The sequence below is a fragment of the Oncorhynchus kisutch genome, linkage group LG13 (genome assembly GCF_002021735.2).
Source record: "Oncorhynchus kisutch isolate 150728-3 linkage group LG13, Okis_V2, whole genome shotgun sequence".
NCBI classification, from domain to species: domain Eukaryota; kingdom Metazoa; phylum Chordata; class Actinopteri; order Salmoniformes; family Salmonidae; genus Oncorhynchus; species Oncorhynchus kisutch.
This window is the reverse complement of record NC_034186.2, coordinates 38,555,882-38,576,772: the sequence shown is the minus strand read 5'-3', so window position 1 is coordinate 38,576,772 and position 20,891 is coordinate 38,555,882. Positions and strand designations below refer to the sequence as shown.

The 20,891-nt window shown below is 44.6% G+C and overlaps 1 protein-coding gene across 3 annotated transcripts in view; it reads left to right on the top strand.

Moving 5' to 3' along the window:
- Window positions 1-20,891, top strand: part of LOC109902959 (fibrillin-2) — a 116,388-nt gene that overhangs the window by 48,725 nt on the left and 46,772 nt on the right. For all 3 annotated transcript variants that reach the window (XM_031786185.1, XM_031786188.1, XM_031786187.1), the window contains exons 5-7: window positions 414-509; window positions 629-724; window positions 15,480-15,677. In XM_031786185.1, the coding sequence (XP_031642045.1) occupies window positions 414-509; window positions 629-724; window positions 15,480-15,677 (390 nt within the window). The remainder of the gene's footprint in view (window positions 1-413; window positions 510-628; window positions 725-15,479; window positions 15,678-20,891) is intronic.

Here is a 20,891-nt window from a genome sequence, read left to right as displayed (position 1 = left end):
ACAATAGACTAATACAATTAGCTCTACACAAATACAGCCCAGACGTTTCTGTTGCAGTCGAGCGCGCTACAAATCTGTAATAGTGAAAAGTGAGTGTTGATATAGTTGAGTTAAACTAAAAGGGTGTCACAGCCCAAATACCAGTATCTAAAAGATATTCAGTACTCAAGTGTCACTACCAGGCATTGGGCTAACTGTTAGCCATTGGCACAGGTCTGATACTAGATCCTTGTTACACAAATATGGAGTTGAACTGTAATGATGTTCCAAGTTAAACCGAACACCTGAGGCGTTGAAGTTCCCTTTGGAGGTGTGTGTGTGTGTGTGTGACCAGCTGGTTGAGTTGAGGTTCTTGGCTAGCAGTAGCAAGTTTTCCCCGGCTGCGTCTGTTGACCCCTGTATGTGTCCCACAGTGCAGAGCTGTAATGTCAGGTGTATGAACGGAGGCAGCTGCCAAGAGGACTCCTGCTCCTGTCAGAAAGGCTACACCGGCAACCACTGTGGACAGCGTGAGTATCTACCTCACTTTGAACACCGCACTCCCCCGGCTATCGTGTGTGTGTGTGTGTGTTTTTCTGTTCGGCTGTATCAGAGCCCTAACACGCCTCTTCCCCTCTCCTCTCTGTAGCTGTGTGTGAGAATGGTTGCCAGAACGGAGGGCGCTGCATTGGGCCCAACAGATGTGCCTGTGTCTACGGCTTCACTGGGCCGCAGTGCGAGAGAGGTAAGAGCCTTCCCAGTCATCCCACTTCACCCCTACTGTAAACCCACAGGTCTGCTCATAGACGGTTTACATGATCAACACAGGATCCTGGTTCATCCCATAAACCCTGTGTCTGCTCACCGGCTGGATATGTAGAGCGATTCAACGACTCTTGGAGGATAAATTGAAGTTGACAGAGGAATGTTTCTTGATATTTAGTGTTCACAACCAAAGTGTTTGAAGTGTATATAGGGATGGGCAACTCCAGTGTAGATCAGTGTTTCCCAACTCCGGTCCTCCAGTACCCCCAACAGCACACATTTTAGTTGTCGCACCCATCAAAAAAAAAACTGGTTTAACTCAGGTGTGCGTGTCAGGGGCAACAACAGAAACCTGTGCTGTTGGGGGTAGTGGAGGAGCGGAGTTGGGAAACAGCGCTGTAGGACTATAACTGAAACATGTTTTTTTAACACTAAAGAAGCCGCCTATCGACCTCCATTGGTTCTTTTAAGAGTTGATGAAAACGTTGAACAGAAAGAGACATTATCACAACAGTGCCTGGGACTCTGATGAGAGACGCCACACAATCATGTGGCGACACAGACTGCCCCCCCCGCTTTATCACAACACACCCACCAGTGCTGTGGAAGATAGTGAGCCAGGACCTTTAGAGGCTTTGATCTACTGCATATATGAACTTCATATCAGTCTAGACATAGTGTGACCGTAGTGTGCCTGCATACCTTTAAGTGCACGTATACAGACACGATGGGGGTCTGTCTCCCTAGACGTGACCATTGACTGTAATCTGGTTGTCTAATTTTGTGGATAGTGGACTCCCTTCTGTGGAGGCTAAAGCTAAGATGAATGGTTAGGAAGAGCTAAGAGCCAAGAGGAGGGGTTGTGTGTCACTGGGGGTGTGTCTCAGTAGGGTCTGGATCAATGCCATTTCAATTCAGTCAATTCTGGAAGTGAGCTGCAATTCCAATTCATGAGTTAAAAGGTCCTCAGAAAAAGGGATCTGCGTTTGTCAATTAATGAATTGGATTTCAGCTCGTCCCCAAAATGTACTGACAGACTTGTCCTATAGTGGTCATAGACCTAGTGTGGCCTCCAGCTAGACCTAACAGCCCAATGACCCGACCCCGTCCCCTCACCTAACCCACCTCTCCCCTGGCCTCCCCTTTCTCCTGGAAAACACAACAGAAGGGGCGGGGGGCTCGCAGAAATCTGGCAATAAAAAGTACGGTTCTCGCTCCACAATACGGTTCTCGCTCCAGGAGTGGAGCGAGGGAAGGAGGGAGGGATGGAGGTAGAGGCAGGGGGTACAAGTAAAAATGGATTCCCCAGCTGTGTACACAGAGCGAGGCGCGGCCAAACAAAAGCAGTCTTGAGAGAAGGGAGACCACCGGACCCCCTCAGCTCTCCAGCAAACCTCCCACCGCCTCAGTGTGTGCGTTTGTGCGTGTGCGCGTGCACTTGCGTATGTGGCGTTGACCCGACCTCCTCACTGTGTCCGTTGAAGTCTGGGAGAGGCTGTAAAACTGTCCCTCTATAGCCTCCTCAATCATCCACATCTACCTAAAGAGAGATGTGCTTTAATTCTCACATAAGCCCAGGGCTTCCTTAACTCAGTGAGAATTGACATGTCATTATTACCAGAGATTTTACTACTCTGTCCTGTGAAGACGTCCAGCTAGATAAATCTTTGACTCTCCATGGTTGCAATTAGTGGTTTTTGAAGTGAGGTGTTACGGTAAAACCGAGCCCAGAGGTGCTTTGACAGTACATTACAGTTACAGTAGGTGTGGGTGTTTTCCTCTGTCGATGTACTGTCTATGAGTCACAGGGAAAGCTGCTGGTCTAATAGGTTTCTCTGTCAGGGTGTGTGTGTGTGTGTGTGTGTGTGTCACTGACAGGCTAGTTAAGCATGAATTACAGTGGAGACTGACAGCCACTCGGGCCCCTCTCTAATCAGCTGAGTTTCCCACCATCCCCAGCCTCCTCCAGCCTGCAGCTGTCCATTCTGCAGCCTGGAGCCACAAGCCCTCTCATTATGAAGCAGCTGTATGAATGCGGCAATGGGGAGTTGTTCTGCTCACGTGTCCAGTGTATCTCGGCCCATTAACCAGGCTCAGGTCCAATAGTGAACAGTGTTACCCTTATGGGCCCACACAGTCAGCCCAGTCCAGCCCAGAGAGCTGGCCCATGATGACGTCAGGACGATGACGAGGGGATGGAAAGGGGGAAGTGTTGCTATTTCTGTCTCCATCATGTAATCTGTCAAAGGCTCCCCCAGTGGAAGGGAAGGGTGTGTCCTCGGGAGAGAAGTGTGTCATTTTTTCGCTCCATCGAGACCTTATAGAATGGGACATGCTGCCAAAAAGAGAGACCCGTAAACTCTGTAATGAGTACAGTACAGTAACTCTACCTCATCGCCATGTTATGCCTTTTATGTTGTTTTAATGACATCACCATGTTATGCCTTTTATGTTGTTTTAATGACATCGCCATGTTATGTTTTGTGTGTCATTGGAAATGTAATTTTTTTAAAAACATGCTGTTTTTTTGCGTCTGCTTTTCATAGTGGCACTACATTTTGGTACTTCTCCCATAAACAAATCATAAATACATTTGTGTGTGGGTAGCCTTTGATCTTGTCTGATGGACAATCAGTTGAGGTCCGAGAAGCGAGAGTCCTCTCAATGTACCCAATGGAGCCCAGAAATGTCCTATTAATGTTATGCGATTTAGTACAGTAGTAGATAAGGACGCTTCTTTAGTACTATGTCTACTTGTAGCCTGGGTGCCTGACTGTTTCTGCAGTCAGTAATGCCACAAACCAGACTGTGACAAGATAACTACAGCAGAAATACACTGGAACTCAGGCTACCGTAAGTCAATTTGTTCTGAATTAGAGTAGAAACTGTTGTTAGAATGGACTTGAGATGGGAATAAAATGTATCTGTGCAAAGAAGAATAGTGAAATGAGTGAGAACAGACTGTAAAACAGACGTTTAATGGGTGAGCAAGAACTGTCCTGTATCTACTGTAGCCCTGTGTGTTCACTTGGGTTTCCACAGACGTGTGTGTGTTCTGCATAATTATCCACAGTGGCGGTTTCTGCCTCAAAGAATGCTATCTATTAACTTACCAGTCAGGCAACAAAGCGGTCTGGTGCCAAGATTGTTATCCTGCGTTTGAGCTTATCTCCCTCACTTTCCCCTGTGTCTCCCACAATCTCCCACCGTCTCAAAGCAAGGGTTTACACAGGGACGCATTCTAGCGTATCATCACGTTTGGGTGAGTGTCCTGAGGAAGGGTTCAGCCTCTTAGAGCCATTAAGCTGAAGGGAAAGTAGATTTAAGGGCTGTTGATAATGCTGTTGATAACAGAAACAGAAACAGCACAGTTTGTGCCAAAATGAGAATAACACACACACCTAGTGTACATACATTTTGAGGAGTGTAGCTAGATACACACATACACACTGATGCACGCAAGCTTACGTGAACACACGCACACAGACACTCACATGCAGTCAGATGTAGGCACAAACATACACACACGCGCACACACACACAAACATGCTTGGGATAAGTGGAAAAGCACCTGTCTCGGCTATGAGATAAAGAGATGACGAGCAGAAGACACGGTCCGTCCTGTTGTAAATCTCTCAGCTGTATGAGTCTAAGGGCCTCCAGGTCAGGAAACTGAAGCAGCCACAGGAAGACCTGTGAGTGTCTTCTGTTTCCTCCTCACTCACTGAGGAGCCTGACCTCTTTCCAGACCAGTATGAATGACTGCCTTCCCATGTAATCACAACATGTTTCATTGAGGATAATTATATCTTATCTCAACCCTCCATTTGTCCCCCATTAGGGTGGCAAAAGGTCTGAAACTTTCCATGGGAAATTAAGCCCTGGAATTTGGGGTATTTTGCTTAAATCCATCAAAAAAGTTTACGTATAACAGTGGGTCTTGTGGGATATTTTGGTTGAACTATCCCCAATTCAATGGAATTGCAACCTTCTGCATGCACAGTGCATTCTTCCATCACATGTACAGCTGATTCTCAAGATCTTGCACACAAATGAGATGCTATTGAGCCCACATTACTACACTGTCCGAGCCAAGGACTACATGCTTTCTGGTAAGTTTCGATTACAATACTGGGTGGAGTGAATATATTGTATATGACATTCATTTTTTGTTAACTAGTAAATAGTAGCCTACAGCAGAGTGTGTTTAAATCATTTCTAACTTAACAATTTCTGCTAGTTAGGTTTTGCTACCATGTTGGGTTTAGCTTGCTTGAGCCTGCTAACTGAGTGTTAATTCACTTTTTTCCAGACATATCATTTAAAAACATTTCTGACAGAGTTGTTTATTCTAACTGCTTAGCTATTTTCTTTTTTTTTACATGGAATTGTATTTGTTTTCCTAATTTTTTCCTAATCTTTATAGGAAAATGCCACGGGAACTATCTGATGTGTGGAGACATTTCACTGCAGCTAATGAAGGAAAAGCTGGGTACATTTGCAAATGCTGTGCCAAATCATTTGTGAAGAATGCAATAAAGATGCAGAATCATCTGGCCAAGTGCATAAAGTTCCCTCAGCAGTCACAACAAGCAACCTCAGACAAGTCTGTATACTTCTATTCAAGGTCAAATCAGACACCTTATCGATAGCAACAGCTCATGGTCCTCCTGGAATCAGAAGTTTGACTCAATGGAGGAACGTAGTCAGAGACATGCTGATGAATGTCTTGCTCAAGCTGTGTATGCAACTGGTTCACCGCTGATGCTCACAGGCAATGTGTATTGGAAGAGATTTCTGAATGTTCTTTTTCCAGCATACACCCCTCCAACCAGACATGCTTTATCTACTCTTTTGCTGGATGCAGAGTTCAGAGTTCAAGTGAAGGTCAAACAAATCATAGAGAAAGCAGACTATTGCAATCTCTGATGGGTGGTTGAATGTTTGTGGGCAAGGAATAATTAACTACATCGCCACCCCTCAACCTGTATTCTACAAGACAGACAATGCTGCGACCATGAAGGCTGCTTGGTCTAAAGTGGAGGAGTCCTGCCCTCACATCACGCATTGGCTGTGCTGCTCATGCATTGAATCTGCTCCTCAAGGACATCATGGCACTGAAAACGATGGACACAAGAGAGGAAGGAAATGGTTAGGTATGTGAAGGGTCATCAAGTTACAGCAGCAATCTACCTCACCAAGCAAAGTGAGAATAAGAGCACCACATTGAAGCTGCCCAGCAACACCCATTTGGGTGGTGTCGTCATCATGTTTGACAGCCTCTTGGAGGGGAATGAGTCTCTCCAAGAAATGGCCATATCACAGTCTGCTGTGTCATGAGCCAGCTCAAAGCCCATAACAAAAGGGAGACAACGTGGAGATGAGGACTAACAAAATATATATTTATTAAATAAAGTAAACTAAGTACAATATACAATGGTGTGTGTAATCAGTAGTGTAAGTGAGTGTTTTGCATGCATGAATGTGATAATGCAGGGTGTTGAACGGTGCCAAAGCAAACAACCAAAAACCACCAAGACACAACCAAATCAAAAAAAGGTGTCTGCATGGAGAGAGTCTCCATGAATGGGGAAGTGGTGTATTTATCCTGGGACACACCGGGCCCAGGTGTTTCCCATGTAGCTGACGACCCTTCCAACTCCACCCACCAGCATCCTAATAAGGAAACAAGAACAAAGAGAGAAACGGCAGAGGGAGGGTTGTCACATTACCCCCATAAAACCGGGGACCAACAAGGACCCCGGAACATACCGAGCTCTCCCGCCCCCCCAAATTGACACAGCCTCTTGCCTCCCAAATTGACACAGCCTCTTGCCTCCCAAATTGACACAGCCTCTTGCCTCCCAAATTGACACAGCCTCTTGCCTCCCAAATTGACACAGCCTCTTGCCTCCCAAATTGACACAGCCTCTTGCCTCCCAAATTGACACAGCCTCTTGCCTCCCAAATTGACACAGCCTCTGCGTACAGGAAGCAACATTTAAGAGGAAAGAACACAAGAACAGACAGGAAAGATAGGACATGACAACACCAAACAATGGTCAGTCACGTAAACATTCAGGAACAGGGCAAAAGAGACTGCATCAGCTACAAACTCCAATGAAAAGATCAGGGTCCTTAATTTTTACAACAACTCCCAACGATTCAGTCACTTCCCAACGTAACAGAATTTAACTCATTTCAATCATTCAACCTTGTAGTGTTCAGCGATCTTCAACAGCTGTTCTTTAGTACATACTTCTAACAGTTCCTCTGAAGGAAAGCGAATGAACTCGTCTACATAAGACACCATAGTCATAAGTAAATCTTGCTCAACACCTCTGCTGAGTATATCAGACCACAACCAGAGAACTGACAATCACCCTGAGCACCACAGAGAGATGATACAGAGCTTCCCCAAAACCTACAATAACTCAACCCTAGTCTTCGTGCGGATTTGCGGTGGGTATTTACGCACTGTAGCCCGCTGGCAAGGAAGTAAAACTCCCCAGCATGCTGGCAAATTCCACCAAGCCAACGATGTGCCCCCGAGACAACTGCTCAGTCTAGACACCACACAAAAATAAAACATTTATCCATGCCCAACATATTCCAAAAATGAAACGAGTCACTAAGCCTCATGGGAAAAAGGCTATAGCGCCAGGTAGCAAGTTCCACTACCCTACCCAAATCTCCCACCGAAGTACATAGCCAATTTACTCACATCCTTAGACCAATGTCCCAACAGAAAGTAGAACAAGAGTTTCCAGGCTGGGCAGGGGCCTGGAAATGAACCATTATGCGCTCTCCAACGCAGCACACAAACCAAACAAAGGCAACCAATACTGGGCCTATCAAACTCAAACAAACAAAATATGCAAACCAAACACGTACAGATTTTAACATTACCTCCACGTTCTCCCAAACCAATACGTTCAAAGATCCCGGATGAGCTCCCACTTGTCACGAACCGGTTCAAAGCCCGTAACAAAAGGGAGACAACGTGGAGATAAGGAGTAACAAAATATATATTTATTAAATAAAGTAAACTAAGTACAATATACAATGGTGTGTGTAATCAGTAGTGTAAGTGAGTGAGTGTTTTGCATGCATGAATGTGATAATGCAGGGTGTTGAACGGTGCCCAAGCAAACAACTAAAAACCACCAAGACACAACCAAATCTATAAAGGTGTCTGCATGGAGAGAGTCTCCTCCATAAATGGGGAAGTGGTGTATTTATCCTGGGAGACACCGGGCCCAGGTGTTTCCCATGTAGCTGACGACCCTCCCAACTCCGCCCACCAGCATCCTAATAAGGAAACAAGAACAAAGAGAGAATACGGCAGACAGAGTGGGAGGGTCATCACACTGACATGGACAGCCCCATCAAGAGGATCTTCCTGGATGATGTATTTTGGGAGAGAGTGGTAAAGCAACCTGAAACCTATAGCAGTAGCCATTGCACGGATTGAGGGAAACAATGGCATCCTGTCTGATGTTCAGACTCTGCTTGCAGATGTAAGAGAATAAATATGTACTGCCCTGCCCACTTCACTGTTGCTCCAAGCAAAGGAAACTGCAGTTCTGAAATACATCAAAAAGTGTGAAGACTTCTGCCTGAAGCCCATACACACCGCAGTGTACATGTTGGACCCCAAGTATGCTGGCAAGAACATCCTGTCTGGTGCAGAGATCAACAAGGCCTATAGTGTCATCACTACCGTGTCTCGCCACCTTGGCCTGGATGAGGGCAAGGTTCTTGGCAGTCTGGTGAAGTACACTTCCAAGCAAGGGCTTTGGGATGGACACGCAATATGGCAATCGTGCCAACATATCTCATCAGCCACCTGGTGGAAGGGACTTTGTGGATCTGAGGCTTTTTCCCTTGTTGCCTCCATTATCCTCCAAATTCCACCAACATCAGTTGTCTCAGAGCGCAACTGGTCTTTGTTTGGGAACACACACACCAAAGCACGCAACAGGCTGATCAATACAAGGGTTGAAAAATTGGTGGCAATCTGGGCAAATTTGAGGCTTTTAGAGCCTGACAACGAGCCATCCTCAACAAGGTTGGAAAGTGACAATAAAGATGAGGCCTCAGTCTGATGTTCAAGAGGTGGACATTGAGGAGGTCCAGGGGGAAGACATGGAAGCCTGAGAGGAGACAACCAAAGCTTTAGTTTCATTTTACAGATGTATGTTGAAAACATTTTTGGGAGATGCGATGGATCATTGGGGATCATTCAATATTCCCTTTCTTTTGTTGTTCTGTGAAATCCATCCCATGTGAAGAGTCAACTCAATAAATCAAAGTTAAATTCGTAACCATTTTATTTAAAAAAAAGTATATTGGAAGTATTTAATCATTTGCATTTATGTCTACTTATGATAAGGTTAAAATGTTTGTTTCTGTCTCCATATGATATGGTAAATATTTCCAATGCAAAAAATATCTACATTTAAATGGTATTAATATTATTTTGCATATATTTCCGTTAATTCCCATATATTCCTGTTAATTCCCATATATTCCCGTTAATTCCCACAGAAGGTTTCCACCTCTGAATATTCCGTAAAATGTGCAACCCTAGTCTCCATACATCATCTACGTATCTCTTTGGAATTGGCAGATTTTCTCCCGCTTTCCCTTGGTTTCCACCGACCGTTGACATAAGAAGGCATGTCGGCGTTCCTTCCCTCTTCCCTGTGATCGTGCAGCTTGACGTCGGGAGCGTTTCCCAAACAACTTGGCCGGCTTTCCAGACTGGATTAGCATCCCTTTTCTCACCTGCCAGATTGTCCCATTCCCATCTCCTCTCATCAGAGGCTTTCTCTCAGGCAGGAAAAGGGGAATAGGGAAAGATCACGTTTGACCCAGTTACAGATGTTGATCTGATGGGCTGGACAGATCTTATGTAGGTGAGAGTCCATAATGTGACCTCATTAACCCAACTCTGGGATGGGTTACACTTAGCCAGCACATCTTGGCAGATGTTTAGTACTTCGGCCTTGCTTCTAATGTAACAGATATGCAATGCATTCCTATGAGGAGGCTGTCTTAACTTATTAGGTAGCCTTTGCTGAGTTTTGAAAGGCCAATAATTGGATTTCTAGTGATCTGTGCTTCGTCGTTGGGAGCATGTGGAGGTAACTGAAAATACCTGGAAAAGAGACAGATGGTGGTGAAAGGCAGGATACAGGAGGGAGGGATCCGGCGAATAGTTTGGATCTATAGAGCAATTTTAACTGTAATTAGACCAAATTGCTTCCGAATGTTGTCGACTTCGGCCCAGCCAGTACCTCAGTTCCTTTATACCTCATTCCCATGTCTAACTCTTCTGGCCCTGGATTGTTCATGTTCCCTGGTCATGGTCAACATACACACACACACACACACACACACTGCTTGGCCTGTCTGTCTGGTTCTGAGTCAGTCGGGTCTTGTGGCGCTGAGACATAGACACCCTGGCAAGGCGATTGTTATTGAGTCCATTAAAAGAGTGAGCGCTCGGAGCGCTCCAGTCTTTTGTTTGGCCTAGCTTGGCGGCCGACCTACGGTGTGTTTTCCTTCAGTCGTATGCACACATAGACAGGGCTCTGCTGAACTTGGCTAGATCCTCAAGCAGTCGTCTAGCGCTGCTTCTGAAAGGTTTGGCCATGGGAGCGCCCAGACGCCTCCTCACTTTTGAGGGTCTCACTGCTGATCAAAGGAATGGCAGCTCAATTGCCAGCTCTCTTCTCTCTCTTTCTTTCTCTTTGTTTCTTTAAATGGCTCCCTTCCATGTCATCTCATACCTTTTGCATTAACTTCCCTATAGCTCTCCATAAAGGTCCTGTTCATGCTCCTCGCTCACTTCCAGAACTTAGTTTTACTGAAATTGTTCCGATGTATGATTAAATCAAAACCAGATGAAAGCATGATGGACATAAAGCATGGACCATATGAGTCCAACATTAGTGTGATTATTATGATTTACATGAGTTTTTAATGCAGAGTTGACTGGTAGAAGAGCAGGATGTATGGAGGGTTTAGTTTGTTAGTTAGTGGGGGGTTGTGGATGTGGCCCAGAGGGATTCAGAGTTCCAGATGGACACATCTGGACCAGAGGTTGTCCCTTCCTGGTCCCGACCAGGCCAGATTAATCAAGCCCAGATGTGCGTGACTGTTATCGCCACAGTGGGTCTCTGCCGCTCGGATGGGGACTCACATTCCCGGCCTCAAATTGTCCAGGCCAGATTGTCAGGTCATGGGTATGAGTGAGAGGGGACAGTAAGAGCCTGCTGGTATCTGTCTCAATCCCTCTCTCTCTTTCTCTCTCTCTGCTGGGTTTGACCTACTTCCCCTCTGTCTATCTCGCGTTCACTCGTTCTCTGTCTGGCTGTGATTTAATTTTCATTTAACTGCACCAGGAAGTAATAAGAGCAGCGCTTCCACAACAAAGCTGCCTCATCTATCTGTACATCTCCTTTAGAACTCAAGAGGGTCAACTTAAACCACTTCTCCAGGGTTTATGTTACATTCCTCCTGACAGCCCCTCTCAGACCATGTATTTTATTTGAATTCCAACCCTCCATCTCTACAGTACCTCTAATGCTGTATTAACTTTGGCACCACTACTGCAGTTAATAAGGCCTTTCCATCATTAGGCCTGTTTGAGTTTTATTATGTGCGATTGAATGGACATCATATTGCTCAAATGGTTTCAGCGTGAGGTCATTGTGTTTGACTCGTGAAGTGTGGTGAACAAAATGATGTCGCCTGGTTGTTCCTGGTGAGCAGCGCAGCAAGGTGGCCATTGAAGTCAGAGGACATTGTGTTCTCCTCATTACTTTGTTTCCACACAAAGTGACACACTCTATCTTTTTTTTATTCATATTTTCAGTCGTTTTTGTAGGGGGCAGCTTTAATGTTGCAGATAGATTGTGGCTTCTATCAATGTAATTGTCTGCCTCCTTTCCAATCCCCCATATACAGTACTGTGCAAAAGTTTTAGGCAGGTGTGAAAAAAAGTAAAGTAAGAATGTTTTCAGAAATAGACATGCTAATAGATTATATTTATCAATGAACTAAATGCAAAGTGAGTGAACAGAAGAAAAATCTAAATCAAATTCATATTTGGTGTGACCACCCTTTGCCTTCAAAACAGCATAAATGCTTGTAGATACACTTGCACACAGTTTTTGAAGGAACTCGGCAGGTAGGTTTGCCCAAACATATTGGATAACTAACCACAGTTCTTCTGTGGATTTAGGCAGCCTCAGGTGCTTCTCTCTCTTCATTTAATCCCAGACAGACTCGATGATGTCATGGATTTATAAACTTCTGGCTAATTGACATCATATGAGTCAATTGGAGGTGTACCTGTGGATGTATTTCAAGGCATACCTTCAAACTCAGTGCCTCTTTGCTTGACATCATGGGGAAATCAAAAGAAATACCTCAGAAAAAGAATTGTAGACCTCCACAAGTCTGGTTCATCCTTGGGTGCAATTTCCAAACGCCTGAAGGTACCATGTTCATCTGTACAAACAAGAGTACGCAAGTATAAACACCATGGGACACCGCAGCCGTCACACCGCTCAGGAAGGAGACGGGTTCTGTCTCCTAGAGATGAACATACTTTGGTGCGAAAAGTGCAAATTAATCCCGGAACAACAGCAAAGGACCTTGTGAAGATGCTGGAGGAAACATGTCGACATAATCTGAAAGGCTGCTGAGCGAGGAAGAAGCCACTGCTCCAAAACTGCCATAAAAAAGCCAGACTATTGTTTGCAACTGCACATGTGGACAAAGATCGTACTTTTTGGAGAAAAGTCCTCTGGTCTGATGAAACAAAATAGAACTGTTTGGCCATAATGACCATCGTTATATTTGGAGGAAAAGGGGGGGGGGGCTTGCAAGCCGAAGAACAACATCCCAACCGTGAAGCACGGGGGTGGCAGCATCTTGTTGTGGGGGTGCTTTGCTGCAGGAGGGACTGGGTCACCTTACAAAATAGATGGCATCATGAGGGAGGGAAATTATGTGGATATATTTAAGCAACATCTCAAGACATCAGTCAGGAAGTTAAAGCTTGGTCGAAAATGGGTCTTCCAAATGGACAATGACCCTAAATACACTTCCAAAGTTGTGGCAAAATGTCTTAAGGATATTAAAGTCAAAGTATTGAAGTGGCCATCACAAAGCACTGACCTCAATCCTATAGACATAGACATAGAACTGAAAAAGCGTGTGCCAGCAAGGAGGCCTACAAACCTCACACAGTTACACCAGCTCTGTCAGGGGGAATGGGGTTATTGTGAGAAGCTTGTGGAAGGTTACCTGAAACATTTGACAAGTTAAACAATTTCAATGCAATGCGACCAAATACTAATTGAGTGTATGTAAACGTCTGACCCACTGGGAATGTGATGAAAGAAATAAAAGCTGAAATAAATCATTCTCTCAATTATTATTCTGACATTTCACATTCTTAAAATAAAGTGGTGATCCTAACTGACCTAAGACAGGGATTTTTTACTAGGATTAAATGTCAGGAATATATGACATTTAATTGTATATTGTCAGGAATATACTTCCGACTTCAACTGTATATACAGTTTTACGGGCTCGTAACCAACTGTTTTATTTTGTTCGTTTTTTGCATTGTTTGTAACTCATTCTGTACGTAACATTGCTGCTACTGTCTCTTATGACCGAAAAGAGCTTCTGGACGTCAGAACAGCAATTACTCACTCATTACTCGAACTGGACAAATATTTTTTGAGTCTGACGCAAAGGATATACTGCTTTGTCGAGACAAGGCCCAAATCCCTGTCATCCTCGTGAAGAAAAAGAATATTAGGGGCTGGGTGCCGACGAGTTGGTAAACCACCACTACCCTCCGTATTATTGGCCAATGTGCAATCATTGGAAAACAAACTGGACGATCTACGATTAAGACTATCCTACCGACGGGACATTCAAGACTGTAATATCTTATCGTTCACGAGATGTGGCTGAACGACGACGCAGAAAATATGGAGCTGGCTGGCTTCTCCGTGCATCGTCAGGACAGAGCAGCTACGTCTGTTAAGACGAGGGGCTGGGCTGGGTGTCTATTTGTCAATAACTTCTGGTGCTCAATGTCTAATAAGAAAGAAGCCTCGAGATCCTGGACTTGCTGACGGGCCGTCCCAAGGTGGTAAGGGTAGACAACAACACATTTGTCACGCTGATCCTCAACACTGGGGCCCCTCAGGTGTGTGCTTAGTCCCCTCCTGTACTCCCTGTTCACCCATGACTGCTTGGCCAAGCACAACTCCAACACCATCATTACGTTTGCTAATGAGACACCACTGGTAGGCCTGCTCACCGACAACGATGAGACAGCCTATAGCGAGGAGGTCAGACACCTGGCAGTGTGGTGCCAGGACAACAACCACTCCCTCTATGTAACATCGACGGGGCTGAAATGGAGCGGGTCGAGAGTTTCAAGTTCCTTGGTGCCAACATCACCAACGAACTATCATGGTCCAAACACACCAAGGCAGTTGTGAAGAGGGCACGACAACACCTTTCCCCCTCAGGAGACTAAAAAGATTTGGCATAGGTTCTCAGATCCTCAAAAAGTTCTACAGCTTTACCATCGAGAGCATCCTGACCGGTTGCATCACCGTCTGGTATGGCAACTACTTGGCATCTGACTGTAATGCTCTTCAGAGGGAAGTGCGTACGGTCTAGTACATCACTGGGGCCAAGCTTCCTGACATCCAGGACCTATATACTAGGCAGTGTCAGGAAAGCCCAAAAAATTGTCAGCGACTCTAGTCACCCAAGTTACCGCAGAGCAAGCGTTACCGGAGCGCCAAGTCTAGTACCAAAAGGCTCCTTAACAGCTTCAATCCCCAGGCCACAAGACTGTTTTTACACTACTGCTACTTGCTGTTTTTTATCTATGCATAGTCATTTCACAAATGACCTTGACTAACAGGTACCCCAGCACATTGACTCGGTACCGGTACCCCATGTATATTGCTCATTATTGTTATGTAATTTGTACCTTTTTTTTGTATTTTTTTTTTGTAGTAAATATTTTCTTGACTTTATTTCTTGAACTGCATTGTTTAAGGGCTTGTAAGTAAGCATTTCACAGTGAGGTATTCGGCACGTGACGAATACAATTACATTTTATTTCTATTCGCTATAATGGTGGTATTCTGTTTTCTGCTAACAATGCCTGCAGTACCGCGGTCGGCCTTGAACTGCCGTTGCTTCACTGAGAGGGGGCAGTCGTTCTCCCCTGGTCTGGACCAAGAATATTTGTCATGAGAAGATCGTTATTGAAGGGAACCAGTACTAAATGGGTTTCCCCATTATATAGTTATCCCATTACACCAGTGAACAGGGGAACCCACTGTTCAGCACATTTCCAGATAAATGTCTCTAACCAGGAATGTGCAGCAGCATTTAGTCCAATGGGTTAAAGACTTGGGAGGTCTGTCATACAGTGTGCATGACATATTGCAGCATTTAAAGCCTACTAAATTGTGTTTTTCTGGGGTATATTTCTATTTATTTTAATAGCACTTCAAATCCAATCAAATGTAGCTAGCAGAAGTGTGAAATAGTCTTGGCTTTAGATGAATTTTTCCTCACTACCTTTCAGTTATACAGAACATTCAGAGGGGGATTTTAAGGAAGTGGGATAAATAAATGGCTGACTCTTGTTCTCTCTCCTTCTCCCCCTCCAGACTACCGGACTGGGCCCTGTTTCACGCAGGTCAACAACCAGATGTGCCAGGGCCAGTTGAGTGGCATCGTGTGCACCAAGACATTGTGCTGTGCCACCATCGGACGGGCATGGGGACACCCCTGTGAGATGTGCCCCGCCCAGCCTCACCCCTGTCGCCGAGGCTTCATCCCCAACATCCGCAGCGGCGCGTGCCAGGGTAAGACATATACACACACACACACACACGCATGTTTACACTCACATATAAACACACCTGTATGATCTTCAGTCTAATAAACTCTACAAGTGAGTCACACACACACACACACACACACACACACACACACACACACACACACACACACACACACACACACACACACCATCCTCATCACGAACACTGTAACCAACTTAATTCACTTAATTAACTAGTAACTTTATCTGTCACCATCAGCAACATCTTCAATAAAATCATGTTTAATGTAAACGTCAAAGTAACAGTCCCCTTCCTTATCTCTGATACTGTCACCAAATTCCTGCAGCCTGCAACCACCACCCACACAGAGAAACCAAAACACACACACACACAGAGCAGAGCAGAGATACACATCAAAGCCCAAGAGAAAGAGAGGGAGAGTACGAGAGAGAAAGAGTTCTAATTTCACCGCCTCATGAACTGAGTTTCTCATTGCTTCATCAGCATTGCAGCAGCAGCCGCAGGCCGTCTCTCTCTGTCTCTGTCTCTCTCTGTCTCTGTCTCTCTCTGTCTCTCTCTGTCTCTCCCTGTCTCTGTCTCTCTCTGTCTCTGTCTCTCTCTGTCTCTGTCTCTGTCTCTCTCTGTCTCTGTCTCTCTCTGTCTCTGTCTCTCTCTGTCTCGCTCTGTCTCTGTCTCGCTCTGTCTCTGTCTCTCTCTGTCTCTCTCTGTCTCTGTCTGTTTTGTCTGTCTGGCCCCTCCCGTCATCCACACTAGGCTCCCTAATGACCAACCAGACTAAGCAGTGAGGCTGGATCAATAGATGACACACATGTAAATGTTGCGTCCCCTCTTAGGTAAACGCAGCGTCTCACCCCTCTGCAATATTCAAACGGCCCTCCATGGACTGGAGCCTCTTCCTCTCTGTGGATATTCAAATGAGAGTTGTCTAGTCAACACCTTTGTGTTGAGATAATGGGTTGCCTTTTTTGAATGTTTTTCACTAAGTCTCAAAGGGGGGCACTTACTTCATTCACATTAATGTGCAGGACTAGGAGCCACCTGGGTGAAACAGGACACTCCCCTTTATTGGCAGAAAGCAGGTGCACATGGCCTCTAAAGCTCCTGTTGAGTGTTGACACATTCTCAGTAAGATGTGGTGAAAGCCAAATTGAATACGAAAGCTTTTTGCACTCAGTCTAATGAAAAATAGCCGGAAAGAACTGAACAACTGAAGAAATAGGACTCTAAGACAGCGGTAAACCTTCACGCCTCACTCTGCACATTGGAATTACCAATGTGACTGACTGAGTGCCTTAAAGGGGCAATCTGCGACTTCTCTTTCTGCTGTGGCCACTGGACAAAAAGCAAGGAAACTGATGCTCAAACAAAACCAAAGTGCTTTATTATCCAAAGCTGCATCATTGAATGTCTTACATTCAACTCTAAGTCAACCCATTCATCAAGTCAAATCAAAATAAAAGGTATTTGTCGCATGCTTTGTATACAACCGGTGTAGACACAGTGAAATGCTTACTTACGGGTTGCGTGTTGAAGATAAAGAGAACAGAAAATAGAAATAGTGACACGAGGAATAAATACACAGTGAATAAGGAATAACAATGACGAGTAAAAATAACATGGCCATATGTAGGGAGTACCAGTATCTAGTCGATGTGCAGGAGTACGGGGTAATTCAGATGGCTATGTACATATGAGGGTGGGGTATATTAAAAGTCACATTCTTTCACAGAGCCTCTATCAGTCTGCTTCTATGTATACAGTACCAATCAAACGTTTGGACACACTTACTCATTCAAGGGTTTTTCTTTATTTTTACTATTTTCTACATTGTAGAATAATAGTGAAGACATCAAAACTATGAAATAAAACATATGGAATCATGTAGTGACCAAAAAAAGTGTTAATCAAATCAAATATATTATAGATTTAGATTTTTCAAAGTAGCCACCCTTTGCCTTGATGACAGCTTTGTACTCTCAACCAGCTTCATGAGGAATGCACCTGGAATGCATGTCAATTAACAGGTGTTCATTTGGAATTTCTTTCCTTCTTAATGTGTTTCAGCCAATCAGTTTTGTTGTGACAAGGTAGGGGTGGTATACAGAAGATAGCCCTATTTGGTAAAAGACCAAGTCCATATTATGGCAAGAATAGCTCAAATAAGCAAAGAGAAGCAACAGTCCATCATTACTTTAAGACATGAAGGTCAGTCAATCTGGAAAATGTCTAGTACCTTGAAAGTTTCTTCAAGTATAGTTGCAAAAACCATCAAGTGCTATGATGAAACTGGCTCTCATGAGGACCGCCACATGAAAGGAAGACCCAGAGTTACTATAAGGGCACAAGGCGAGACCCAAATGCAGACACAGGAGGCAGATGGTTGAGCTCCGATATTTATTATAACAAAAGGGGTAGGCAAAAGTCCAAGCAGTACCAGGCGATAGGCAGGCTCGAGGTCAGGACAGGCAGAGTGGTCAGGCAGGCGGATTCGACATCAGGACAGGCAAGGGTCAAATCCAGGAGCAATAGGAAAAAACAGAGACTGGGAAAAATAGGAGCTAGGAAAAATCGCTGGTTGACTTGGCAAAACAAGACGAACTGGCACAGAGAGACATGAAACACAGGGTTAAATACACCGGACTAATGGAAACAGGTGAGGGCGTGACAGTTATCTCTGCTGCAGAGGATAAGTTCATTAGAGTTAACTGCACCTCAGATTGCATCCCAAATAAATGCTTCACAGAGTTCAAGTAACAGACACATCTCAACATCAACTGTTCAAAGGAGACTGCGTGAATCAGGCCTTCGTGGTCGAATTGCTGCAAAGAAACCACTACTAAAGGACACCAATAAGAAGAAGAGACTTGCTTGGGCCAAGAAACATGAGCAATGGACATTAGACCAGTGGAAATCTGTCCAAACTTGAGATTTGGGGTTTCAGCTGCAGTGTCTTTGTTAGACGCAGAGTAGGTGAAAGGATGATCTCCGCATTTGTGGATCCCACCATGAAGCATGGAGGAGGAAGGGTGATGGTGTGGGGGTGCTTTGCTGGTGACTGTTGGTGATTCATTTAGAATTCAAGTCACACTTAACCAGCATGGTACAACGATACGCCATCCCATCTGGTTTGCACTTAGTGGTCCTATAATTCGTTTTTCAACAGGACAATGACCCAAAACACACCTCCAGGCTGTGTAAAGGCTATTTGACCAAGAAGGAGAGTGATGGAGTGCTGCATCAGATAACCTGGCCTCCACAATCACCTGACCTCAACCCAATTAAGATGATTTGGGATGAGTTAGAAAAGGAAAAGCAGCCAACAAGTGCTCAGCATATGTGGGAACTCCTTCAAGACTGTTGGAAAAGCATTCCTCATGAAGCTGGTTGAGAGAATGCCAAGAGTGTGCAAAGCTGTCATCAAGGCAAAGGGTGGCTACTTTGAAGAATCTCAAATATATTTGGATTTGTTTAACACTTTTTTGGTTACTACTTGGTTCCATATGTGTTATTTCATCGTTTTGATGTCTTCACTATTATTCTACAATGTAGATTTTTTTTTTAAAATAAGGAAAACCCTTTAATGAGTACATGTGTAATAAAAACCTTTGACTGGTCGCCAAAAAGCCCCTGAGCAAAGTCCTGTTGGAATCAGTTCAAAGCACACATGCACATGAATCCCAATGTAAGGATAGCATTCCAGGCGTCATGGATTTGGATGGTCCTCAACACGTGAGCACATTTTCAGGCTTTGTTAAAAGGGAACAGAGGTAAAATATATGCGCATGATTAGAAACAGGCTGGGTGGGTGTGTGTGTGTGAGAGAGAGAGGGCGGTATTAATCTTGGCTGCTTGGCTGGGTACTGGCAAGGCGTGCCAACTTCCCTCTCACAGAGCTGGATGATCGGGTGTGTGTGTCTGGACGTCTGTGTGTTTCTTTGGGAAGATCTCAATTGCATAGTCATCACGTCCTCTCTCCTCGTCTCTTTCTCTAAACGCATTGGAGGAAAAGGGCCGAGGGGAGGGAACTCTGGCTTTTTCATCCAATGGGTTTTGAGAATGAGATGAGGATGCGAGGAGTATGCAATTGAGATTCTAAACTTGACTATGTTTTCATACCATCCAGACAAATACCAGTCTCAGCACACATTCACACACCCGGACCAGACGAACCCTCTCTAGGCACGCTAACGATCTGAGGGGTCTGAGTCAATGTGTTTCCACTGAAGATGACGAAACACCAACACCTCTCTCTTGCCAGCATGGCCAGACTGTGAGCTAATGAAGTGTAAATGTGTGAAGAGGGGAAGAGCAAAGATTCTGGATATACTAACAAGATATACATGTCTCTCCGCCCTAACAATGGCAGTCGTTGTGCACAAAGAGGCACAGTAGCCTGTCAAGCTCCCGCCTATCCTTTCTTTGACTGGTGAATAGATCTAATTATTTTAATACTTTTTTGAATATTCGATGGGGTTGTTGACGTCAACCGCCTGTATTCAATGAGGAGATGCTATGCTACGAGCCTCATGCAATGAATATGCATAGCCATCTCCAATATGAAGTGTTTTTTTTCTCAAAGTTCCGGGAATGTTCTTTGTCCTACTTATATCAGTACACTCGTAAAAACTTAAGCATTATGCAACTTCGATTCAATCAAATAAATGAACCTCACATAGAAAATAAGCCATACATTTTTGTTGTTGAACAAATCCGACACTCATTGACCTCCACACAAGTCCAAGTCACCTGGTGGAGGGAGACGAGTTGGGCCTCTCTCTTTACCTCTTATTCTCTGGGAAGAGGGAGGAAGATGAGGTGATAAATGACTCCTCCCTCTCTTTAACGACTAAAGAAGACATGTCATGCTTCCTGGTTACTGTGTTCACTGTCCAATCAGAGCCCCATGCTCACAGCGCCATCCTAGTTACTCATGGCATATAAGTGCTGCAGTCTGGAGTCATCTTGGTTCCTAGGTGGCGGTGCCAAGATATCCTCTGTTCTTTCCTGCTTCGCCCCTTTCAACAGGTTTTAATACGGGACTGAAAGCTCAGGATTTAAAAAAATATTTGAGCCATAAGTCTTCTCATGATTTATTATTGTACTGTAATGTAATGTGTGCGCCCAGCCTACTTTACTTTAAAGGCTAAGGTGCTGTAAATCACAGAGTGTAAAATCCAAATTCATTCACACACATTTATAGACTCCATCTGATTC